Source organism: Nicotiana tabacum, chromosome 17 (genome assembly GCF_000715075.1).
Source record: "Nicotiana tabacum cultivar K326 chromosome 17, ASM71507v2, whole genome shotgun sequence".
In the NCBI taxonomy this organism is placed as follows: domain Eukaryota; kingdom Viridiplantae; phylum Streptophyta; class Magnoliopsida; order Solanales; family Solanaceae; genus Nicotiana; species Nicotiana tabacum.
Window position 1 is genome coordinate 149,209,307 of NC_134096.1, and position 26,368 is coordinate 149,235,674.

The 26,368-nt window shown below is 36.3% G+C and overlaps 2 protein-coding genes and 1 long non-coding RNA gene across 6 annotated transcripts; 2 read left to right on the forward strand and 1 right to left on the reverse strand.

The window, feature by feature from the left end:
- Nucleotides 1-217: 217 nt before the first annotated feature.
- Nucleotides 218-4,477, reverse strand: LOC107810285 (uncharacterized). 3 transcript variants are annotated; one of them, XR_001653602.2, is made up of 3 exons: nucleotides 4,390-4,477; nucleotides 4,140-4,206; nucleotides 218-2,232 (listed from the first exon to the last, which is right to left on the reverse strand). It is a non-coding gene; the product is annotated as an uncharacterized LOC107810285 (long non-coding RNA). The 3 variants fall into 3 exon arrangements; XR_012701534.1 differs by having other exon boundaries at nucleotides 218-3,862; XR_012701533.1 differs by having other exon boundaries at nucleotides 218-4,206.
- Nucleotides 4,478-5,132: 655 nt separating this feature from the next.
- On the forward strand, nucleotides 5,133-15,671 carry LOC107810287 (uncharacterized). Of its 2 annotated transcripts, none has more exons than XM_075235277.1 (18): nucleotides 5,133-5,387; nucleotides 5,505-5,592; nucleotides 5,701-5,792; nucleotides 6,074-6,112; nucleotides 6,195-6,248; nucleotides 6,989-7,063; nucleotides 7,698-7,763; nucleotides 8,014-8,056; nucleotides 9,246-9,291; nucleotides 10,606-10,699; nucleotides 10,787-10,839; nucleotides 12,121-12,205; nucleotides 12,313-12,415; nucleotides 12,534-12,626; nucleotides 14,152-14,218; nucleotides 14,453-14,519; nucleotides 14,637-14,690; nucleotides 15,025-15,671. In XM_075235277.1, the coding sequence occupies exons 2-18, from the start codon at nucleotides 5,526-5,528 to the stop codon at nucleotides 15,160-15,162; spliced, it is 1,236 nt and encodes a 411-aa protein (XP_075091378.1). In that variant the 5' UTR covers nucleotides 5,133-5,387; nucleotides 5,505-5,525; the 3' UTR covers nucleotides 15,163-15,671. The 2 variants fall into 2 exon arrangements, with proteins under 2 accessions (XP_075091378.1, XP_075091379.1); XM_075235278.1 differs by having other exon boundaries at nucleotides 5,257-5,392.
- Nucleotides 15,672-17,837: 2,166 nt separating this feature from the next.
- LOC107810284 (peroxidase 72-like) lies at nucleotides 17,838-19,525 on the forward strand. Its single transcript, XM_016635038.2, has 4 exons — nucleotides 17,838-18,156; nucleotides 18,484-18,675; nucleotides 18,764-18,929; nucleotides 19,013-19,525. Exons 1-4 carry the CDS (start codon nucleotides 17,932-17,934, stop codon nucleotides 19,420-19,422), a joined length of 993 nt encoding a protein of 330 aa, XP_016490524.1. The 5' UTR covers nucleotides 17,838-17,931; the 3' UTR covers nucleotides 19,423-19,525.
- Nucleotides 19,526-26,368: the final 6,843 nt, after the last annotated feature.

Sequence of the window (26,368 nt, forward strand, 5' to 3'; positions counted from 1 at the left end):
TTTCTATTACTTTATTTTTTCTTTTTCACTTTCCAAATTATCATACACAGAAATATACAACTACTCTAAAAAATCCTGCAAGTATGAAGAGAATAGAAACAAAGGCAAATATTTTACTAAATTGATGACCTTCCTTGTCCTCAGAGGCTCAGAGCATACATCAATGAATCCCCCAACAAAATAATAACATAGGGACGGGGAAGTACCATTGTAACTATTAAATATTTAATCATAAATAATAATAATAATAAACATAAAATAGAATAATATTAATCAATGAGTGATTAATTCCAAAAATAAATTAAAGAATAAACCGTATCCTCAAGAATCAAAGCAGAAAGTTCGTCTTGTACAACTTGTACATATGTGAAGAAGGCAACTGTATTGGCCTTTCAATGTCTCTCGAAAGACCGAGGCAGACAAAGCCATTGCCGCTGCAATTTCAGAAGGTTGAAGCTCCAAGAAGCCAATACCTACATTAAATTATCATCCAAGTACTGGACGAAACACACTAAAGATCTTTGGACAGAATTTTACATTAGGAATTGGTTAATCATATCCAAAGACAAATTTTTGTTATACCTGGTATCAGTTGCATTGATCATGAAACATGCATGAATAAGATACAGGTAAACTCCTGGTCTACCTGTCAAAGAGAAAATAAAATTACTATTCAATTGTTGCAGTCATATCATCAAACACATTGGGTGCATATTGTGCATCAGTATGCGATAGAAATTATATTTTGTACCCAAAATATCATATTTGTGTTCATCAAATTGCAAGGATAAAACCTACTGAGAGAGCTCTTGGTGATGACTTTTAGACATTGATGTAACACGCCATAGATTCGAACATGAAAATACCTCGTTCAAGCGAATACGCGTGCCAATCAACCCATGGTGAATTTAAGATACAGTCCACAGGAAAATCTACCAGAACAACATGGGAAAAAGATGAAACGATCAGAGAAGAAATCCAAATGTATCACAACAATATATGTATCTAATTGCCCAAAATATCGAGAAAATAAGATGTCACCAGTGTCTTCTAAGTGAACAAAGAGATAATTCTCAATAGTTCTGCTACTTTTGAACCTTTTTCTTCTTTTTTACCTTAGAAAGATTTCAAAAGTACCGGATAAATACGCAAAATTAAAGAACCTCATGTTCAAGTCATTCATTCAGATGTAAAACCACACTTGGGGACTGATTTCAAGTTCGATTTCTTGAAAGAAAGTATATTATTACATCTTAAATGGAAGTATTAATCATCAGAACTGGCAACACTTAAGAAGAGTACGTATATACAACAGTGTCAGTGTCAGTGTCAGTTCTGAATGAGGTACTGTTCAGTAGCATGAACACTCCTCGGAGACAAGTGACTCAAAAAAGCAAAATTTTAACCTCCATGCACAAACAAAATAATCTTAAAGAGAAAATCCAACGATTTTTTTTAATAAATATTGTACCACTTGAACGACCAACAAAGTTAAAAAAACAGTGCAAACACTAACATTCAGTTTATGATTTTTTGCAATATTTTAAAGTTAAACAGAAAAATAGAAGCAAATTTAATGATCCTAAAAGAGAAAGCACTTACATGCACCTATGCATCTATTACCAAACATGCATGGGCAAATCATGATATTCATGTAGAAAATCCAGCACAACATTATTGAAAAGAATAGGAAAACTAATATACACCAATCAAATTTATACTACCAACAAATAGGTGTCAATAATATGAACAATGGAGAGAAAACTCGCCAGACTGAGAGCAGACATCATAAGCAACTTGCGCTATAAATAAAGAAACTTACAAAAAAGCCCAGAAGTGAAGGCCAAAAAGGAAAAAGGAGCAACAAAAGTATAGGAGAAACCTTGCAAGAAACGAACTGACCGAATGCCTGAAAGAGGAGGCACACTAACGTTAGTAACAGAGACTATAGAAGCAGCATCACAACATTATAAATATAGAAAAAATGCACCAAAAGAAGTAATCCAACTCTTGCCAAATGAAAAAAGGATGCCTAAGGAGCAAAAGATTTGTGAAGAGAGTGACAATGGCAAAGAAATTTGTTAATTTAAATCCTTCCATTTACATAAACTCCACTTTGTAACAACTAAACCATCAATTTTGAGATTTAATTGTCAATATTTATCTGCTCCAAAATAGTTGCACAATAAGAATCCAACATCAGCATCCCTCCACTACAAAATGCTTTTGTACCTGCATCAAGTCGTTTTGGGTTTACCTCCAAGTAGATGATTCAAAACAAAACTACTCTTTTTATGTTGAATGATATTCAGTATGGACTCTATGGAATTATGCAAATAAACAGAAATAAAACAGAATGAAATACATGAGGATTTGTTTTTAAATATCACTTTATAGTTTTCTAATGTGAAAGTTCGAATCCATGAAATAATTCCTATAAGGCAAAAGAGGCCTTACAAAAGTTCCTGTAAGGCATAAGAGAGTTTTTGTGGCCTCAAAATAAATTTAAGAGTGGGTTCCTAACTTCATAACAAAAACTCAAATCCTGTGCTGTTGTTGTGAAGTTAGGAACTCACTCTCATAATTTAAATTTTGTAGTCTTTTCCTTATCATTCTTTTAATCCTTACCTTACAATCCCTACCTTCCCACCATAAATATATTCTCCAAAGATCTTAGCTAACATGATCCCTCTTTAAGAAGTTGAAAATCTTTGGTACAATGCCACTATGATTGTATCGGTTAAATTTTTTTGTGTAGATTGCTTACTAAAATATTTTTTGATCTTCAAATTGAGTATATTGTGATGATGACAATTGACTTAAGTTCCAACCTTTTTCAAGTTACTTTTAATGATATCCTCTATTACACTCTTTAACTTTCAAGAGAAAAATAAACAAATTTAACTCCATAATCAATTCAAGTTCGTCCAAAGTCAAATTTTTCTTTCATGTGATGGGTAAGTCACAAGACTACCCATGCTCTATCCTTCAATTTTTTTTTTCTTTTTAGCTGCAACAACACTTTATCGTCATGGAAGTAAGCAACTTAATATGAAAGAACAACCTCAAAACAAAAAGGGGAAAAATAAATTTGATTGCAATAAACGCACAGAAGGCATCCTGCCAGAGAAGTTGATAGTCGCACCTACTCAGGCTTTCCTCAAAGCAAACCAACTTCAACAGAGAAAAGAGTAAATTGAAAGGCTATACCTATGTTCTTTTCCATATCAAGTAATTTTTTTTCTAGTTGCAATTAGGCGAAATAGGTTATGATGTGATCTCACAGATGAACGAAATTGGAAGCTATGAAAACATATTGAAATATTTTTTGAATAATTGCATATACAACTGTTATATATTTAGGACAAATATAAATTAGACAACAATATCTGTTGGTGATGTCGAGCAAGTTTAACCCGTTTGGACATAAGAAATTTTTTCCTTTTTTCCAAAAAATTTTCACTTTTTTTAGAAATCAGCATTTGTTCATAAAATTTCCAATTTTCACTTGAAGATGCATTTTGGAAATTTGAAAAACTTCAAAAAGTTGTTTTTCAAATTTTTCATCAAATCACTCACAAAACTTCAAAAACAACCCAAAATTATATTCATGTCCAAACACAACTCTAAATTTCAAATACTATTTTCACTTGAATTTTTTTTCCCCCTATTTTGGAATTTTACAATTCTTATGTCCAAACGCCCACTAAGTCTTTCTCCGGTGAGGCTATGCACTATTTTTACAACAGATATTACATGCCTCTCAGTAGTTGTACCAATAACGAAGCTAAAATAGACAAAAAAAAAAAATATTACTACCAGCTCCATAACCACAAAAAGGGGTCAACTGAATCTGGAGCACCTACAAAGAAATGTAAAGGCTACAAAACATGAATCAACATATGTGAAAAATATTTAAAACTTTCAAGGTTAAAAAGGAAGATGAAAAAAATGGAGTCACATATAAAAATTTATATTGATGGATCACTAAAAAATAGACGCTAGGGCAAGGAAGCAGCACAAAGCAAGTGGAAAACAACCAAAATACACCCAAAAAATTGAAATACCTGCATAAGGAGCTACAACTTCTCCATTCAAGTTGCATAAATTAAAATAATGGAGACCAGAAATATACTTACAACTACTAAGAAATCCGACCTTCGCCGATAAACAGATTCTGTCACATTCTTATTCGCCATCCATTTTCTGTCCAAAGGTGCAATAAAGAGAGAAAAATTGCACAAATAACTCACCAGCAATAAGAGAAGTCGCATCCGAGAGAAATAGAAAAAAATGACAAATTCGTAGAAGTGAAAACACAAGTGGTGATTATCCACAAAAAAACTGAAATAAACCAAGAGGTAATAGTGCAAAAAAAAAAAAACTCACCCAGAGCGAACAGAAGAGAGAGGAGGAGAAAAATTTTAAAAACTGAAAGAGGCGATACAACCTGGTGAGAGAGAATAGGGCTTTGAATATGCTACACATGTTAAGATGTATGACACGTGCTCTACAAAAAGTCCACGTGCCTTCTGGAATAAAAGGCAATTTAATAGTTAATGAATTTCTACTATCTAAGAAAAAGATTTTACCCCTTGACGAACTTGTTCGTACATCTAAAGTCTGGCTTCTAAATAATAATAATAATACTAATAATATAGATTGTGAAATTTATCGAATTTTCGATAGCCATTTCTGATAGAAGAACGTCCATTGGAATACAGATTAAATTTTCAATGATAATGATATCAGAAAAGGTAAATAATACGTCTTAGTCAGAAATTCATTAAAATTCATTGAAAAATTAACACCAATTTGCAGAAATAATTTAGGATTTTTTATACAAATAGCCGTTTATATTTATTATTTTTTTTAATTATATACATAGATTACATATTAATTATACATAATTATACATATATAATATATAAATTATGCATATCTTATATCTCTACCGATTATTTTTAGTTTAAGTGGTTGAGTGATTGACTATTTGAGTTAATTCTTGGATAATTTAATAGTTAAATTATTTATTCTTTCTCATAAAAGGTATTTACTTAAATGATTTATAATTTTTTTCAGACAGAGAGTTAGTTTTTAATATTTAAAATGAAAAAGGCGTTTGCTAGATTAAACGCGATTGAAATAATAATAGGCCCAACGTTAGCGAAATGATATTCCAAATCAAATCAAGAACGGGAGTCATTGAAAGTTTAGGACGAAGAATTGGTATAGAGCAATTCATCGAAATCTGTACACCGACGAGTGCTAACAACGGCGGCGGAGATTTTCAGGTGGTTTCCTTATTTCCGTTCTCGCGTACTGGCATTGCTTAATTCAGAAGCTCGTCTGCCACCTCCATACTATCCGAAAGAAAGCTTCTATTGGTAAGGTCCGAACTATCGACATAGCAAAATTGCTAGCAATTGCAGCAATAATCAATTAGTCAATATAGAGTAGTGATAAAATGAAATCTCATGTGCTTACTTGAACTGTATTGGCAGGACCGCGGTGTACTCAAGGAAATGCGGAGCCCAAAAAACTACTTTAGTGAATATGTAGCGTATCATTTGCTAATCACAGTAGTAGCAGGTGATGTGTATACATTCTACGAGGAAGCATTCTCTAGAACTACTTGATGTCTTTATACTGACGAATTTGGAAATTTTGATATAATATGCTAATTCATATTATTTTCAGCTGTATTGTCACAAGCAATTGAAGTTGTTTCAGTTGTTGCACCAAATACTGGTTGCTATGCACTGGATAACTCCAGCCACATTCACGATTTTGTATCCTTTGAAATTTTTGCTAGTCGATTTAGTGAGATGGGTACAGAAATGCTGAAATTGATCCATTTTCAGTGGCTTAAAATACAGAAATTTAACCTTATAATGTCATGCTGCTGAACTTCGCAATCTTCTTATATTTCTTATCACCATGATGGTGACACAATACTTGCAAACTTCTTATATGTTATTTTTTATCCTTCGAGATCTGCAATGATATTACCTGGTCGTGTTATTAGAGGTGCATTTTGAATAAAGTTGGTGTTTCTTAACCTACGTCTCAGAGTAGCTGGATTGGACATCCCTTTGAGTATGAAGGGAAGGTGATGTCTGATTTGATGCTATGTCCACAAATGGTTTCGATTATATGCAAAATGTAATGCTCATTGGTGTCTTTTAATGTAGGAAGCTGACTTGGTGGTTCGATTTTGCAAAGATGTTGAGTCTAGATCACAAGCGGTAATGCATTTTACGATGTTCTCATTTATTTTGTCACTCGGTATATTACTAGATTCTTATTTCCTCTTCCCTTTCTGTTACTTCTTTTCCCGAAAATGTTCTCTCCAACTGTTACAAACTTTGTCTTTTCTAGTAATCTTCAACTAGCTCCTTCCCTACTTCTCATCTTTGCATCCCTAACCTGATGTGATGCCTTCAAAAACATCCTTCAGGGATTCATAGCTAATTAGATTAATAGCTGTTGAGCATACTAGTTGGCGCTGATAATGGCACTTCATAGTTACTTTAAAGCAAAATAAATAGAGTAACTTTATTATTGTTCACTGCATAACAATCCCTATATTATTGTCCGTTGCTAAAATCGTTGTATTAAATCCTTGTATAATTATACCATAAACAAAACAACCTGTTATTGTCTGTCTTTTGGTTAGTTTTCTCTGTGGTTGTGATGAGTAATTTATTTTAGGGGCTGCCACCTCTGAAGTACACAGGAGTAGAAATTAACTGTCTATCAAGAATTGATGAATAAATGAAAGCTGGATTTGCTTGTGAGTGCCTAGTGAAAGTGGGGAAAATGATTCTTACTCAACTCCATGCATCTTTCATATTTCACTGTAACTTGTAGATTGTTAAAAATACCGAGCTGTTGTACCAAGAAAATGTCTACTTGATTAACTAGTCCATTATGTACTCTTGTAACATTGATGCCTTATGTAATAAAGAGTGAACCTGAATTGCAGGGATATGTGGACTTCGGCAGATTTGATAAACTCAACTATTTTCATACTGGGTCTGGACATGTCAGCTTCATTCAGGTAAGCTTTTCAACTGTGAAGTATAATCTTACGCTGGAGAAAATTAAAGACTCCTGCATGTTTGTTTAAGACTGTGATGCCTATTGGTGCAATTGGGAAGTGAAATGTATTTTGTTGCCATACATTTGCTGTCCTCCCCCCCCCCCCCCCCCGTGGGATTGACGTAATTGTTATTCTCTTGGCTGGCTGCATTGTATAGCCCACAATAATTGATAGGCTCTAGGCATGTGTGACTTGTGCTCTTCTACTTCTGCTCTGTGGCATATAAAACCTTTTGAAGCAACGAGACTTTAGTGATTCATCTAGACAGCTGTTTCTTGGTTCGCTGCAGCTGTTTACTACATAAAGTGGAAATAACAGTGGGCTTATTTACTGATTTGTTATCTGTAGGTGTATTAGTAGAGTTAGCAGACATGTTTACACATACTAGTAATTGGTAAAAGCAAACGCTTCTCACTTTGATCACTTTGAGCTTTAATTTGTGAAGTATGTGCTTCAAGTCGCACAACCTGCTCCTCAGATGCATTGCTCCCTTGCTTCATGTTGCTCTGTCACTTGAATTAACAAAGTGCCTGCTTTTTATTTCTGATTACCTGAGTCTAATCTTAATTTACATTGTTTCTATTGTCCCCAGGAATATTTCAACGGTGACCTGATGAACTGCGAGCAGAGTTATGATAAGATGGGCCGAACAGCTCAGGTTTGAATGATTCTCTCTCTCTCTCTCTCTCTCTCTCTCTCTCTCTCTCTCTCTCTCTCTCTCTCTCTCTCTCTCTCTCTCCAGCAATATAACCTTTTTATGTGTTGTATTTTCAAGAAATCATATGTAGATCTTCCCAGAAGATAAAAATGAGTAGTGGGCCCTATAGGAATATCACTTTCCAATATTTAGTTTCCATGTACTAAACTCCAACACAATTAGATTGACTCTCTTATTTCTGGATTGATAGGTAAATATCATATGTGGAAACTGTCCTCAGGGACAATGCAAAGGTATGCAAACCCTTCATTTGACTAGTAAGATAGTTTGTTAATGCAAGATGCATGAAATAGCCTCAATAAACTACAAAATGTCTGAGTTAGTGTTTTTGATTAATCTCTGAAATACCTCTGAAACTGTCAACTGATTCTGAAAATTTAGATCTACAATGACATCATAAACATGAAGCCTGGGGGTCAGCTAGGAGAAGCATAATTTTGATATCACATATTAATGCACCAAAATTGCCAGCCCAAAAGGTTGTACAAAGTATTGCAAGTGTTAAATAACTTTGAACATGTCATTTTTGGTGGCTCATAGTTGCGTGACATATCTAGTGAATTCTACTTCAGTTACTAGTGAAATCATTATTAGCTGTTGACCAGTGTGTAAATTCTAAATACCTGTATTAGGTTTTGCCATGGCTCTTCATGTTGGGGTAGAAGATCATGTCCCTCTGATTGGCAGTGTATTGTGGTTCCTGGAATTGAGTCATGAGGTTGATCTATATGCAACAAGTTCTAATTAGAAAATCTACCAGAAGTTATGTCATTTATTCGTTTATCCCTTGATGGGTATCAGGTTATATAAGGACAAAGCTAATCATCCGTGTAACTGAGATATGAACATGGCTCATTGAGGTGGGCACGATGAATTGATGAAAAGACAAATGTCTTATCCTTGGTGCCTTTGTCCCGTGTGTAGAAAATGTGATTTGTGTGGTTTAGTTTGTCTTATGATCCTGAATTAGGCGAAGATCAGCATACCGCTAAGTTTGGTTTTCGATTCCAGGGATGTGATAAAGGCAGTAGGTCTTTGTGTTGCTTAACGGTATGCGAGTTGCTGACAGGTCACGGGTCTGATTTTCATCATTAATTCTGAAGTGTATTATTGGACAAAATTTGTTAGTCATGTATTCTCTTTCTCCCTGGTTTCTGTGTCATGTGTACCTCACTGTTAAAATTGAAAGCTAATTTTTTAATGGAATGACTTCTGCTGGTGGTATAGATAGTGATTTTTCGCAGAAAAGAGTGAAGTAGTAGAAGGCGTTAGGTTCCTTAATCTTTTTCTGATTTCACTGAGGAATCCATTATTACCTCTTTGCTTAACAAAAATGTGGGATTTGGAATTTTGAGAATCCGTTATAGTCTTATGGAATGTGTCTTTGTCTTGCTAATTTTTTTGTTAAATTCAATACCTCAGGTGGACTTGGATGCATCTGCAATGTTGAATATGATTCTACTTGTAGGTATTTTTCCCATCATTCAGCTGATATTCAATGTGTTTTCACACCCTCCCCTGTGTCCCCTTTCCAACAAAAAAAGAAAAAAGAGAGAAGCTGCATGTTGGAGTGAGGTCTAAAAGATTGGGAAAGTTCACAGTCTCCTCATTCCATTTTATAACTGTATAGTATTGGGTTTGCAGTTTCTCCTCATTCCATTTTATATAACTGTATAGTATTGAGGTTGCAGTTTTAAGATAAAAATGTGACTTATATATTATATTAGTTATATTGGAAGAAAATATTATGTAATGGTTGAAAAGTTAGTTTGACAGAGAAATCATCCCATTAAAATTTATAATTTCAATATTTTAAATTTTTTTACCTCTTGAAGTTTTAGAGAGAGTGCATATAAATTCAAACAGAGGGAGTATATATTTGGAGTTGTGGGTGCATTCCCTTTCCAGGCCCTTGAAAAAGGAAAGACTTAAGACTAACACTATTCTCATGTCTCCTTTAGTTGAATTACTTCATTAGATGTTTGCTTTCTCTGACAACTGGACGTGGGGTGAGCATGAGGTTGGTTCACAACTCTTATGGGGTATGCTGTAATTGTAGTGTGTTTCTCAGAGGATGGCATATTTTCTTGTCCAAGTCGATCCAGGGTACTTTTGGCAGTTCTTAACAGTTAACACTTCTCTTCAATAATTCAATATATAAAGTTTGTAACTTGTAGTACATTTCATTTTGTTTGTTAATCTTTATGTTTTATTTTTAATACAGTACGTAATCCATATCTGATCTGATATTGAACTTAATCAAATTGACCTTTAACTAGGATATGATTTTGATTAAGGGATTACTTATTTTTGTTCCTTTGGGTTAAAACTTTGGACTTTGCTTCAATAACATCTTGAGCTTTGTGCAATTTTGTTTAATCAAGCTAAGAGAAAATCTCTTGCACTGCTTTAAATAGCTGCTGTTCAACCTACCCATTTACTCATTGCCATGACAGACCTCTTTTTGGACTTAGAAATAAGGGACATTTCTCAACCAGTACAGTGCAAAGAAACTGTGGAATTGTAATGCTTCATAAAACTGATATTATGAAGTATGAATTATTTCTATAATATCTCTAAACCATGTATTGGTGACAAGATATGAGGGCAAAGTTGACCAGAGAGAGTGACTGAAAAGTTTTGATTATTGGGAAAAAGTTACATAAAATAATGTGGATTTTGTGATGACTTCACTAAATGTAGGTTGATTTTAAACTGCATGAATTTGTACACTTCAACTTCGAACTTGTCTAGCTGTATGTCTAATATCACTTTTGGACAGAGCTGTCGTTGAACTTGCCATTCCATGTGAGAAACCAGGTCTGCGGGTCTTCGAAGGTTTCACAGTTGGTTTTCATCCAAGGTCATGGGAAATTGTAAGGGAAACGTTTTTTCTTTTACCCAGTACCTTTAAATTGTCTTATAGTCTTATGGTGTGGAGGCCCTTGTTTGTGAATTTACAGGTTTACAATGGGATGACTCAATTGGGCTATGAAGAAGCTCACAAGGAATTCAGGTAAATGGGGTTATCTCATTACTTACAAGTATTATCTCTTCTTAGTTTATTATAATTACTCCCTGTATCGGACATGGTTGTCTTACTTTCCTCTTTTGGACTATCGGAAAATCTATCTACCTTCTCTAAGTAGAAGCCTTCTTACATTACTCGTTATTTGTTGAATACTGTACTGCTGAATACATCACAGTGGACCCCATTTTTATTCTTATACTACTTCATATTTATAATGTTAGCCTATCTTTGGATCTGGGTCCACTTTGCTTTAAACAACTGTAATTTTACAATTATAATCTTATACTCCATGTGCATTCAAGCTAAGATAATCAAAAGAAGACCGTGGATTGTTCTTGTTGTTCTTGTGTTTTTTTAAAAAATTTCTTTTATACTTATTTTAATCTTCTGCTGCTTATCTGTTCGAACAAATCTCTGTATCTTCATTTTTCTAGTCTGACGTCTGTCTCCACCTAGGTATCTAGCAGTTTTCCAAACTGTGGAGGTATTATGGCTCATCATATTGATTCTAGCGAAGTTCTAATGAATACTACATTTGGAATTATGAGGAGAGATTTCAAACTGAGTCTTGATTGATGAACAACAATATTCTTATGCCGTGACATAGAATATGTATGGGTTATGTGGTTTTCTATATGGTTATTTTTGCCTTTTATCTAGGAATGTAATTGTGTTTTATAGTTGAATTCTATTTTGTAACAGGATAGATCCTGCCAATCATAAGACGTTGAATTGGATAGAAATGCTGGCTTAAACTTAAGGCGTACACATATGCTGACGTAGTCATCTGAAAAAAGGGAAAAATTTGGAACAGATATATCTGGTTTTGGGTGACCATATTAGTCACCTTCCAAAATCTGCTTTTCCTTTAATATGAAGTTCGGCAACTCTTTTCAGTAAAATACAGTTTCCCTCTTCATGATTGCATAGAGATGCTTTGCATTTACATATGAATGTGCTTTTGTTCAGGTAACCAAACATATACAGTAGGGAGGACTAGTTGTAATCCTAGTTTTTGTGCTGGTCAACTTTGCCAACAGTTTACCACTGCCAGTTTTTGTGTGCTTGTGAACGTCTTCTGACTTCTAAGTTTGTTAGGTTCCAATGCACATTTTGCTCACGTTATGTGCTTTTATAGTCGATCAGTTCTTATGGGATTAAGACTTCCATGTTTTATCATAAGCTGCATAGCTACAGCAGTCGTTATCATATCACTGTCTAAATTGCTTAAAATAAGTTCAAGTGATTCTTCATTTTATTTTGTAGCTTCAGCACTGCACAAACTCGTGTAGCCCTTTATATGACTGCTGTTGCTTCGGTTTCGGGTTCTGTTCAGAAACCATTAATAAAGGTGTTTAAGCTTTTTGTTATGCATTTATTCTTTTTGTGCTTGAATATTTTCACTTGGAAATCACTGTTTTTTCCCTCTTTCCCCGCCCCTCTCCATATACATGCCAGGTTGCTCCAGAGAAAGGGTTAAAGGTCACATTATCTGGTTCAGCAGCAACTGGTGGATCACCAACAACTTTGTCTCCAACAGTATTACTGATCGACTGGAGATGTATAATGACTCAACTGTTCCTCTTATTAGACTATTTGGGGAGATTTTTCTTGTTTTGCTATCATATAATCTTTTGGCTCTACCTTTTGTTGCTTTAAATTGCTGATTGTATTTTCAGGTGAAGTTGCTCGTGATTCCCCATATGAAGTTGAGGTCACCATCCCTGTAGAAAACTACGACCCCATTCAGTTCACCCTCACAAAGATGTGTGGTAAGTGAAATCTGGCCTTTATTCGACTCACTTTTATGTATCCCATCTGTATGTGCTTCTCAATAATGAGCATTCATTTTGCTCATTGAGCAATGCATGTTTGAGTCTTTGACAATGTGCGTCTACAATAACAGTTAACTAACTTTTGAGTAAACTTGAAATCCAGTTTCTTCCTCTTATGTGCTTTTTTACCAAAATGTTTGTGAAGTTCTGACTTCAGTCAAGTTTTAGCCTTCAGTTTGATCTGGTCGTTAAAATTGATTCAATTCAACCGCATTCCAATATTCTGAAGTAAACCATTGGTAATCTAACTCCACCACTAGCCAAATCAATATAAGAGTACATGCAAGTACAGTGGCGGATCCACACTACAAATGATGGTGCACTTGCACCCATCCTGTTTGGAGCCATAAGCTAGTATTTCTATATAATTTTGTGAAGATTTTGATGTGTAGTGCAATGTGAACCCATGGTCAAAAATTGGTGTTGGGTCCTATGTTCAGATTCTTCGGCCACATATTCTATTTCGTTTTTACCTCTTATTTTCTTCTCTTTTCTCTAATTTTCTTCTCTATTACTTCATGTTTGAGATTTGTTTATATCTGGAACTACTCTAAATTTATTTTACCTAAGTGAATAAAAGATCCAAGGGATAAGACTGACTTAATCATATTTTTATTCAAAAAATTTTAATACAAACAAATAGCTTGATATTTAGTAAGTAATTCACATATAAATAATTAGTCATATGCTTTAAGGGCTTTTCGATGTTTTTGTGCTTCTTTTTGAATTAAAACGTGCACAAGCTTTAATATTTACTGCATTAAGTTTTCATTAGCATTTTGCTTTTCCTTTTTACTTAATACAGTAAGAACCGAATCGATTTATGATAATATTATTTAATACGCCAATATATTAAATAACTGATAATATTAATGATATAAAATACAAATTTGGACTTACCAGGTATGGAGTTAATCTCTTTAAATAACAGCAAAATTGACCAGCCGTAAACACTATGATAAGTTTTAACCTTACGTTAAAGCTAGTGGTGCACCCATGATCTTAAAATCCTGGATCCGCCTCTGTGCAAGTATCCCATGTCAAATGTAGGAGTAAAATGCGAACAATTGCAGAATGCGAAAGAAAAAGAAAGATGGAAAGCAGTTTCATCTACAAAAATAATAACTAGAATAATAAAACAAAAACAACAAAAACAAAAGGAAAAAGAAAAGAATGTGGTTCAGCCTCTTAGGCTAACCATCTCCAGCCTCCCCTGTACTTGTCCACCTTTCCCACCATAAAATTATCATTAGTAAAGATATTAGGGTGAGAAAAGCGGGGGTGGGGGGTGGGGAGACAATAGTAGTGTATTTGGGTTGAGGGAAGATCTGGATTGGGGATGTTTTTGCGTAATACCAATTATGTAGTCGTAGCAATATTATTTGTCCTTTCTAGCTGGTGCTCTAGTATTCTGAGTGGACTGTTCCGTTTATATCATGATAATAGAATAAATTTTCTGCAGAATATCAGCAAAGCGAAGGCGGAGATGCTGCAAGAGGATGGGCCATATTTGGTGTACTCTCATGCATGTATGTCATGTTCCTTTTCAACCTTTTATTTTCATGTTGAGATGTCTGAGTGAATTCCTCCAGATCATATGCGGTTATACTTCATATGTTTTGCTGCTGCATAGTTGGTAGTCTCAGTTAGGAAGTTGTCGAGTCTGTAGTTGAGATTTATATTTTGAATATTGTTTCATATATTAAGATGCTTCTCTTGGTCATCTTGTGTACCATATGAATATGACATGTTGTGTGGTACAGATTATTCGTTGCCTCAATACTGTTCTGCTGTGGAGGGTTCATTTACAAGACACGTGTGCAAAATCAGGTAGGTTTACTAGCTATGCTTTTTGCTGTCTTCTATTCTCTCTTTTAGTCCAGCTCTGTTTTCAATTGTATGATTCTCTTGCAACACTTGGTAATTCATTACAATACATTTTCACAGCGCGGACTTGATGCATTGCCTGGAATGACTCTTTTATCCGCATGTTTGGAAACTGTAAGTCTACCTATTTGCGCAGCTTAACTTCTTGGGATGGTGTGGAAGGCTTTGGGTCAGCTATCAATACATTTATTTTAGGAGGCCAAAAAAGTGAAGCATGTGAAGAGGTTACGCTGCAAGGGGGAGAGTGACAGATGAAGGTGTAAGTAGTGCTAGGGGTATGTTTGTTCTGTTCAGGCCAGGGTAAGGGCGTATGGATGTTGTAGCGGGGTATACTAGGGGAAAACAGTATTTTGAGCATGCTGTGAAAATCATGTGAACCGAACTGGTTTGCTGTGCTGAATTTACCTTCTTAGCTCATCTAACCTGCACTTTTGGAACTGGAACACAGGTAAGCGGGGGAGGCCATGGCTACTCGAGACCAGAAGATATCAACAATCCTTTTGTAAATCAAGCTTCATGGGAGCGTCAACCTGCTTCTGCTCAAGCAACACGGAGAACTAGTGAAGTTAGGTACGGGTCAATCTAAGTCATGTTTGTTTCTAGATGGAAGAGCCTTGCCCACATCCCAGGCCAGTGTGCACAAGACGGGTCACTCTTTAGAAGTAACTGATATTTGGTGCTCTGCTTCTGCATATAAAGCATTGCCTCATCCCCTCACATTCTTGCTGCAGTAAAGCTGACGAACTAAGAATTGTTTTGAGAGCTACTGTTTGCATGACTAGAATGAAGCTCTGAAATAGACCAGATTACCAATTTCTTACTCCTATTAGTTCCCTAGGCCACCTCCCGTTAATTACTGGCTGGCAAGCAGCCACTTGCTTACTCAGAATGAGGCGAAAATGCTGTGAATTCAAATGTTTATTGGTTATCTTGTTCATGGTAGATAGATTTATGGAACACTGGCTTTTGACATTCTTGTTGAATTGATGTGGTAGACGATAAATTTCGAATCTAATAGCCTATACGAGAATTAAGATTCCTGTAGCAAAAACCATGCCGTCAGTATCAACAGATAATAGCGCTTGTTCTAGACTAGTGTGGTTGCTGCGTCTTTGCAGGTTCTACAATGTTTGGTTCCGTCAAGTCTCCTATATTTATCAAATCAGCAAAATTTCGTAAAAATGGGTCAATTTTATTGTCTCGAGTGAAATCAAAGACAACCCTTAAACAGGATGAAAACCAACTGTTCAACCTCATTGTTTAACATTGTCTTATAAGAGGGGGAAATTCTCATTCCCCGTGATATATGTAAAGAACGAAGACTATAAGAGCAAATTTGGGCTTTTCAAAACTTAGGATTCACGTTTGCTTAAGTTGCTAAGGAAGGTTTCCGTGCACCTATTTCAGAAAGGATATAGTACAGTTCATTACTAATGAGAAATTTTTGATCGCCAATCTGCTTCAACCATATTGCCCTCATTCTAATAAAGAATAATTTTGGCATTAATGTAGAGCAAAGATTATTCTGTGCATGTTTGAAAAAGTAGAGGAGCACTTCTCCTAACATTTTTACCTGTTATTTTTTATAATACATAGATTGGACCAATCAGATTTACCTAATATTCGCTTATCCATTCGTAGGTCACCTTCCTCACTGAGAGCAGACATAAGCATAATAAACGGGGATTGCCATTTCTATTTTTCTGAGAAAGAAATTGTCAATTGCGTAGCTCAAAGTATGCAAGAAAAGCATAATCAATATTTTATTTGTTTGACCACCTTGATGAAGATCAATTCCCAACTTCTATACTTGTACGAACTAATATAGTTTGTTTGAATGCAATAAAATTTAGCGGAAAAGTTGAATATTTCATGTAGTAGTAAATAGTATTCAAAATAAATAAGTAAATTATAAGCGTTAGGTTACTAGGTTACTTTAAGTTATAGTAGTAGTTGTTTACTCCCAGTTATTAATGAATTGAAGTTCAGCGGTGCTTTCACATGAAACTGAGATAAAACAAAAGGTTAAGCTTCATACGTTGATAAATAAATAAAACAAAATAGAAAAACAAGATAAGGAAGAAAGGCTTGTGTAATAGGAGATGAAGAAATTCGGTCAAATAAAATTAATATTATGGAGGCCTTCTTTTGTCAACAAAGCAGGTGATTTCTGTCCCCATTTTTATCAACTCTTTTGTTATTTTATGTTTCATGAATGTTTGTCATCTCTGCATCCTTATACCGAAAGCAATCAAGGTGTGTGTGGTGTTGACCAAATCAAGTCATTCTCTCATGCTTAATTTTACAACTTTCACAAAACTATTCATAAGGCCTCCGTGGAATTAGTGGAGATGCGCGCAAGTTGGCCCGGACATATATATATATATATATATATATATATATAAAGATAGCTTTCCTTTCAATTAATATAAATCTGGATTTTGGGTAGAAGAGGACCAGGCCATTCATGCATAATATTGGGGAGAAATTTAAAAATAGCCAGATTTACAAGTGGTAATTGAAAAATAGCCACAATTTTAAAAGTAATCGAAATTTAGTCACTTTTTATATAAAGATAAATCTGAACGAAAACACCGTTCAAAATTCGTAAAATATTATACTGGAGTTCCAGCATAATATACTGGAGTTACAGTATAATATACCGCTCCAATATAATATGCTGGAAGTTCATACACAGGTGCACCAATCTCCAGCATATTATGCTGGACCGGTCCGTGTTGCAGCAAAATAGTGGCTATTTTTCAATAACTTTGCAAACGCTGACTATTTTTGAATTACTAATCCGAAAACTGACTAGCACGTGCTATTTTTACATAATATTGTTATCAAATCGATTTACAGATGAACTTTGACAACTGTCTCCCAAGAATCATTTGTTTAAGAAGCCCATTGATTGTTTTATTCCCTTAAAGGTGGACCTGATCAACTTAACAAACTTCGAAAATATAGCTAAGTCAACAATTTGTTCGAAGAAAAAAATTAGTAAGATAAGGAGTCATAGTCAAATTCCTGTCATGCATTACATTACAATTGAGTTGATGTTGGAACATTTACGTAGCTGGTGAAGGTCCTTTTACTATCATGGACCAGATCGATAATCATTTACTTGGAGAACACAAGTTTGTTTCACTTGGTAAATCATGCAAAAATATACTAATCCTAACTAAAAAGCTACCAACTCCATATATTATTTGTGTGCCCTTTGTACCTCTTCTTCCATTGGACAGTACACTATATATACTAGTGAAACTCCATTTCAATTTCATCACAGCAAACTAGCCTTGTTTAATATTCAAACTTCTTCAATACCAAGTTCTTAGAACTTAACTTCAAGATGGCTCAGTCCATGAGCTTCTTCTTTCTCATAGGTCTCCTTGCTTTTGCACCACTTTGTTTCTCTACTAAGACAAGTGGTGGTTCCCTATACCCACAATATTATTACCGATCATGCCCAAAAGCACAAGAAATTGTCAAGTCTGTTGTTGCCAAGGCTGTTGCTAAAGAAGCCCGAATGGCTGCTTCGTTGCTGAGGCTCCATTTCCACGACTGTTTTGTCAAGGTAAAACATATTTCCTGTGACTAGATATTTATGCTACTAGTTATAGCAATGCTGAACTTCTCATATTCATGTGAATCCTTTGATGGTAACATTTGAACAAGGCTCCAACTCCTTTGGTTGAAATTTACCTGTACATAACAAAGTTCAGAATTTGGAAAAGATTTGATACGAAGTTGGAAAATAACTTGCAGCACACTAACATACAAGAACGCACCTACTAAAAGTTACTTGCTATGAACAAAATACAGGCTGCTTTTTCTTTCCAATATTAATATGTATTATAAAGTTGATGGCTAATTATTTAATTTGTTTTATTATGCCATGTAGGGTTGCGATGCGTCTTTGCTTCTGGACAGCAGCAGAGGTATAGTAACAGAAAAAAGATCAAACCCCAACAGGAATTCAGCTCGTGGATTTGAAGTCATTGATGAGATTAAATCTGCACTGGAGAAGGAATGCCCTCAAACTGTCTCTTGTGCTGATATATTGGCACTTGCTGCAAGAGATTCTACTGTATTAGTAAGTAGAGCCACATAAAGTTGATCATAGTACTTTACTAGGAGGCCTAAAAAGAATAAAACAGAGCTAACTTTATTTCTTTATACAGGCTGGTGGACCAAACTGGGAAGTTCCCTTGGGAAGAAGAGACTCGAGAGGTGCCAGTTTAAGTGGCTCCAACAATGACATTCCTGCTCCAAACAACACATTTAATACCATTCTCACTAAATTCAAGAGACAAGGACTTGATCTTGTTGACCTTGTTGCTTTATCCGGTAAAAGTTACTCCCTTTATTGTTACTAGTTGTCAAGTAATCGCACGTGAAACCATGGTTAAAAACAATAAATCGTAATGCAGGGAGCCACACTATTGGAAATTCAAGATGTACCAGCTTCAGGCAAAGGCTCTACAACCAATCAGGAAATAGTCAACCAGACTCAACTCTGGATCAATCATATGCTGCCCAATTGCGCAATAGGTGCCCAAAATCTGGTGGTGATCAGAACCTATTTTTCTTGGACTTCGTTTCTCCCACAAAATTTGACAACAGCTATTTCAAGAACTTGTTGGCTTCAAAGGGCCTCCTGAACTCAGACCAAGTTCTTACAACTAAGAGTCAAGCATCATTAGCCTTGGTGAAACAATATGCAGAGAACAATGAGCTGTTCTTTGAGCACTTCGCCAAGTCTATGGTTAAGATGGGGAACATTTCACCTTTGACAGGTTCCAGGGGAGAGATCCGCAAAAACTGCAGGAAGATGAACTGATCTTAAAAGAGCTAGCACAACAAACATAGTCAATAATTGTCCCTTTATTGTTATGTTGTTATGTATCTTTTCTCTTGTTTTTTTAAAGAACATTCTTCTAGTATTCCTTGAGGATCTCATTGCTTGTGCCGTCCTCATAGACCGTACTTTTGTTGTTCGAGTAGATTGCTTTTGTCAAAAGTGTGCTAAACAGAAATTAATGCATGGGTTCATAAACATTGTCTGAAACACTTGGCCATCTGTTTGGAAATTGTTAATCATGAATCTATACCACTCGTAATCTTAAATTTTTAGCAGCTATTTGACTTTATTTTAACAGTGGACCAAGCAAACTGAACCAATAAAAGAAGCTGCAGATGCATATATTAAATCAGTAGACAAACATAAATTGGTACAGAGATGAAAAAGGATACTATATACTGTGACAATCTGAGTGCATTCAATGACCAAAGAAAGAAGACGAAGTAAAATCACTTAAATCGTTATATTTGCAGCTTCTTTTTATTTACTGGTATGGAGCTGTCGTGCTGAGAGCACAGGCCCAAGGCCAAAGTGTAGTGCTTTACATAGGCCCAAGGGGAAGGCTTATTCATAAGAGGTAAATCCAATAAGAAAGATTCAAGTAGTGAGAAACTAAATCCAAGGTCAAAATTCAGATACAAAAATATCATGTACAAATATTGTCATAAGAAAAGTCACATTATTTCTGAATGCTTTAAATTGAAAAACAAAGAAAAGCATACTGAAAAGAAAAATGAGCACAAAAATACTGACACTGTCGAATCAAGTGTAGTTGTTAATGAGACTGAGGGAACTATTTTTTTAGCAACTAATAATAGTTTCAAATCTAACAATGAGTGAATTTTAGATTCGGGTTGTTCTTATCATATGTGTCCCAGTCGGGATTTATTTACTACATATGAATCTATTGGAGGTGGAGTTGTCTTGATGGGCAACAATGCTGCCTGCAAAGTTATTGGAAAAGGTACAGTCTGAATCAAAATGCACGATGGTATGGTGAGAACTCTCACCGATGTTAGACATGTTCCTGACTTGAAGAAAAATCTCATCTCTTTGGGCACTCTAGAATCTCTTGGGTGTAAGTACACAGGTAAAAGTGGAGTTCTGAAAATTTCTCATGGTGCTCTTGTGATCATGAAAGCACGCAAATCTAGTACATTGTAACTCTTTTGGGATCTACTGTTACAGGTGCTGCTGCAGTTTCAATATCAGATAAATCAGATTCTGACATCACCAAATTGTGGCATATGCGATTGGGGCATATGAGTGAAAAAGGTCTTTCCATCCTCAGCAAAAGAGGTCTCTTATGTGGCCAAAGTACCGGAAATATGGAGTTCTGTGAACATTGTATGTTCGAAAAAAAGAAAAGAGTCAGCTTCAAATCTCCAGAGATTCATAGAACAAAAGGTACTTTGGATTACATTCATTCAGATCTTTGGGGTCCTTCACGTACCCCATCAAAAGGTGGTGCCAGGTATATGCTAACTTTCATTGATGATTATTCAAGAAAAGTTTAGGTTTATTTCCTAAAAAATAAAAGTGATGTTTTCTTTAATTTCAAACAATGGAAAGTTTTGATGGAGAAGCAAACAGGAAAACAGGTTAAGTGGCTTAGAACAGATAATGGCTTGAAATTTTGTAATGATGAATTCAACGAATTTTGCAAGAATGAAGTAATTGCTCGACAGCGTACTGTGAGAATGACACCTTAGCAAAATGGTGTGGCAGAAAGGATGAATAGAACTCTTTTGGAAAGGGCTCGTTGCATGATTTCAAATACTGGGTTGACAAACGCCTTTTGGGCAGAAGCTATCTCTACAGCTTGTTATATTTTCAACCGAGCTCCTTCTATACCTTTGAACTTTAAGACTCCAGAGGAAATGTGGTCAGGTACTCCTGCTAATTATTCTGATTTAAAGATATTTGGTTGCCCTGCATACATGCATGTAAATGATGAAAAATTAGAGCCAAGGGCTAAAAAGTGCATTTTCCTTGGGTATGCATCTAGGGTGAAAGGATACCGACTATGGTATCCTGATCCCATGACACCAAAATTTATAATTAGTAGAGATGTAACCTTTGATGAATCCTCTATGTTATATTCTAGAAAAGAGTCTTCTAGTTCTTGTAATATAGATAAAGGAAAGAGTACACAGAACCAGGTAGAGATTGGGATTGGCATTCCTTTTGAGCCAAGCTCATCAACTTTGGAGCAAAATACAGTTGAAACTTCTGAAGTTGAGACAGAAGCTAAAATTTCTGAAGTTGAACCAGAAGAAAAGAAGTATTCTATAGCCAAACATAGACCAAGAAAAGAAGGTAAACAACCATTAAGGTTTGGAGATTATGTTGCATTTGCTTTTTCAGTTGCACAGGAAACTGAAGAAATTGGAGAACCATCAAAATATTCAAAAGCAGTTTCTGGTGCTGACTCAGCCAAGTGGCTGATTGCAATGAATGAAGAAATTGAGTCTCTCCACAAGAATGGTACTTGGTCTCTTGTGAAGCCGCCATCAGGAAAAAGAATTGTTGGTTGCAAATGGGTCTTCAAGAAAAAGGATGGCATTCCAGGGGTTGAAGATGCGAGGTATAAGGCACGATTAGTTACAAAGGGCTATAGTCAGGTACAAGGAGTTGATTTTAATGATATTTTCTCACCTGTTGTTAAACATAGCTCTATTCATGTCTTGCTTTCCTTCGTTGCCATGTATGATTTAGAATTAGAACTACTTGATGTTAAGACAACTTTCTTACATGGCAAACTTGAGGAACAAATATACATGCATCAACCCGAAGGATTTGAAATTAAAGGAAAAGAAGATCATGTTTGTTTGTTGAAGAAATCCTTGTACGGATTAAAGCAGTCTCCAAGACAATGGTATAAAAAGTTTGATTCCTTTATGTTGGGTCATGGTTATTCGAGGATCATGTATAATAGCTGTGTTTACTTTCGGAAGTTAAATGATGGTTTATTTGTGTACCTATTATTATATGTTGATGACATGCTCATTACTGCTAAGGATTTAACAGAAATTCATAATTTGAAAAGTCAGCTGAAAAGTGAATTTGAGAAGAAAGATTTGGGAGCAGCTAAGAAAATCCTTAGCATGGAGATCAAAAGAGATCGAAAAGCCAACAGGCTATTTCTGACCCAGAAGAAGTACTTGGAGAAAGTCTTGGAGAGGTTTGGCACGAAAGATGCTAAACCAGCCAGTTAGTACCTCTCTTGCTGCTCATTTTAAGTTATCAGCTGCTCAGTCCTCGCAGTCAGAGGAAGAAGAGAGGTACATGGCACATGTTCCTTATTCCAGTGCAGTCGACAGTGTTATGCATGCAATGGTTTATACACGTCCAGACATTTCACAAGCAGTGAGCGTGGTAAGCCGGTATATGGCTTGCCCTGGTAAATCACATTGGCATGCTGTGAAATAGATTCTCAGATACTTGTGAGGTACTTCAAACACATGTTTGGAGTTTAGGAGAAATACTAACACTTTGGTTGGTTTTGTAGACTCAGATTATGCAGGTGATCTTGACAAAAGAAGATCACTGATATGCTATGTATTTTGCATCGGTGGTTACGCTATTAGTTGGAAAGATACATTACAACATGTAGTAGCTTTATCTACTACCGAATCAGAATATATGGCTGTGACCGAGGCTATCAAAGAAACTTTATGGTTGAAGGGTCTATTTGCAGAACTCAGTTTACACCAAGGTGGTATTACCATTTTCTGTGATAGTCAAAGTGCCATTCACTTGACTAAAGATCAAATGTATCATGAGAGGACGAAGCACATTGATATAAAGTATCATTTCATCCGAGAAACCATTGCTGAAGGAAAAGTCTCTGTTCAGAAGATCAACACTAGAGACAATCCTGCTGACATGTTCACAAAACCTCTTCCAGTGTCCAAGTTCAAGCTTTGCCTGAACTTGATTAGCATTTATGAAGAATGATTTTGCCCATTGAGGTTTTTGCAGAGAAGGTGGAGCAAATTTACTATATATAAGCCGAAATTAGGCCAAGGTAGAGATTTGTAATATGGACAAATTTTTATGACATTTGCCATGACATAATATCCATTATAACAAAATTTGTAGATCATGATATTTTCCATGACATAATATCCACTATTAGGCCAAGGATATCTTACTATAAATAGAGGAGCTTCTCCTCATTTGCAAACACACCAATTCAAGAGCTTTTCACTCTTGTCTTTCTTTCTCCTCCTTTATTTTATTATAGAGTATTTTGTAAGAGAGTGAGTGTTGGAAAATACTTGTGTGAACCCTTTCTTTGGAGTGATCTTGTGAGGTTATTCTCTTGGGGTATTTGGGACTAATTAGAGTATTTACTCTAATTTTGTACTCTCTTTTGTACTCTTGTTGGTATAGTGAAATTGCTCCTCTCCGCTTGTGGACGTAGGTCACCTTGATCGAACCACGTTAAATTTGTGTCTTCTTTATCTTTTTTAATTGGCATTATCAACTTGCGTTGTCTTTGTTATTATCATTATAACGTTGTTTGGCTAAATTCCGCGCTACCCGATTTCCCGATCCTAACACTTACTTTAGGTCCCATTTTTGCTAAGAGTTATCGTATAATCAATAGAAGAAAAAAACTTGTGGTTGTTTACCCGAAAAATCGGATAACGTTAAATTTAGATATGGTTCTAAGGGTATGCAAATTCTTTTGATACAAAATGACAATACAGGTATTTTTGCTATAAAATGGGAATGATGGACGGGAAGACTAAAATGAATTAGAAAAACAAGCACAATGAAATCTTAATATATCCTGGAAGACATGTGTCTATTGCAGTCTATCTCCCTTTTTATAGTAGAGGGTCACTGCTTTATCTATAACAACATAATTAAATAATACATATAGTGGATGACCCATGATGGTTTGTCTCTTTCTTGATTCTTGCCAAGATTCTCTCCCTCGGTGCGGTTGTAACGACTCTTGTCTGCGAGCTTGGCACTGGCTCGAGCTCGATGTTAGATCGAACCCCCAGTCTTGGTTCGAGCTCGGTTCTGCCTTGGGGCATAGATATTCGGGGCCTGTGTCGATCGGTGTTGCCCCGTAGTCCGATTCGGACACGGGCTCGATAAAGATATCAAGTTTTGCTGTTGATTGGTCTTATAGCTCGAAGCTCGACGTCTCTACTTCAGAATTCGTCCGAGCTTGTCATGTGGATACCCTTCGATTGAAACGTCATTGTCTCGACCGGTCTTTATGACTGAGAATTGGTTTTGACCGTACACAGATAGTCCCCTCGTTTCTCAGAAAGGATGTGGCGAGGAACAATATGATTTCCCTGCGGCTCGATCAAATTTATGGTGACGTTTCTATCGAACCCGATCTTGACGTATGTGATAGCTGTCCCATCGGCTCGGTTTTACCGAGGCATTTAATGTGTGTCAGACGGTGGTCGGCCACCGCTGATACTGAACCGTCATGCCTTAGTCTATAAATAGTCTTTCCATACAACCTTTACCACGTTTGCGCCTTCTCTTCTTCCAAACTTTCTTATTTATCCTCTCTACTTTGCTACTACAGGGTCGTCCATACCAGAATTTTGGTGCTGTCTATTTCTTCACCTTCCTTTGTACTCTTTCCTTTCATATCAATGGAGAAAACTTCCAAAACTGTACCTCAGAAGGAGAAAGCTTCTTCCTCACGGCCGTCTAATGATAAGGCGCCGGTGGAGCCGTCAGTTCATGACTATGTTCCTGGCCCATACATTTTGAAGACCGATTTTAAGGTGGAGAACCCTTCCTCCGTTCCGGGTCGATGTGAACACGTATCGATGTATACGTGCTCTATAACGGAGGATCACCTCGAGGTCGTCAGAAAAGACTGCAACTGGGGTTTCGAGGTCGTATTGCAAATTCCGTCTTCCGATGAGAGTGTTACCACTTACGTGGAGGGGTTTTTAAGTGTTTATACTTATCCCTTCACACTGGGACCCGTCAGCCCGGTGATTATTGATTTCTGCAAAAGGTATCAAGTCACCCTTGGCCAAATTCATCCCTCTTTGTGGCGTATAGTGATCTTATTGCCCTTCTTCTCTATCAAAGCCGGGGGGTTGGATTTTTCTCTGAACCACCTCATATGACTATATCGGCCTCAGATCTTTCGAGGACTAATCAGACTTTATCGTCGGGCATCGAAGGCTTTGATGTCGAGCATCGATGAAGATAAGGATCGGGGTTGGATGGGTCGTTATATTCAAGTGAGGACCCGTGATCTCATTCCGGAGGAGAAGATGTCATTCCCTGAAGAATGGAATTTTGACCGTAAGTGATTTTTGTTCACTTTTCATGTCCTTTTCCAATTTTTTCTGATGCCCTTCCCTGATGTTCAGCTGCCCCTTGGATGCCACAAGCGGTGCCTGACCTCAAGGACTGGGTTCGGAAGTTAGCCTCGACCTCCTCTTACGCCGAGCGCGCTTGGCGTAATTTGGCAAAAGGTAGATGGGAGGCCAAGAACCATGGTGAGGTTTGCTTCTTGTTTCCTTCGAAGTATTCTTTGCGTTCTATTCGTTACCGATTTCCTTTTGTGCAGGCGTAACCAGGGATGCCGCTTTGAGGCCTTCGAGCGGTGAAAAAGGAAACAAGTCCCTGGTCCCTAAACAGGGGGAAGATAAGAAGCGAAGAGCTTCCTCTCGGTCAGAGGACCCCAAGCCCAAAACTCGAAGGGTGAGGAGAAAAGCAATTGCCCTTTCGATTGACTCGGTCCAACGAATGAGAGAAGAAAAAGAAGAAGAAGAAGAAGAAGAAGAAGAAGAAGAAGAAGAAGAAGAAGAAGAAGAAGAAGAAGAAGAAGAAGAAGAAGAAGAAGAAAATAGCTCCTAGGCTTTGGTAGTCCGATCTACGGAGGCCATCGAGGTTGCTAGAGCTCCCGAGCCGATGGCGG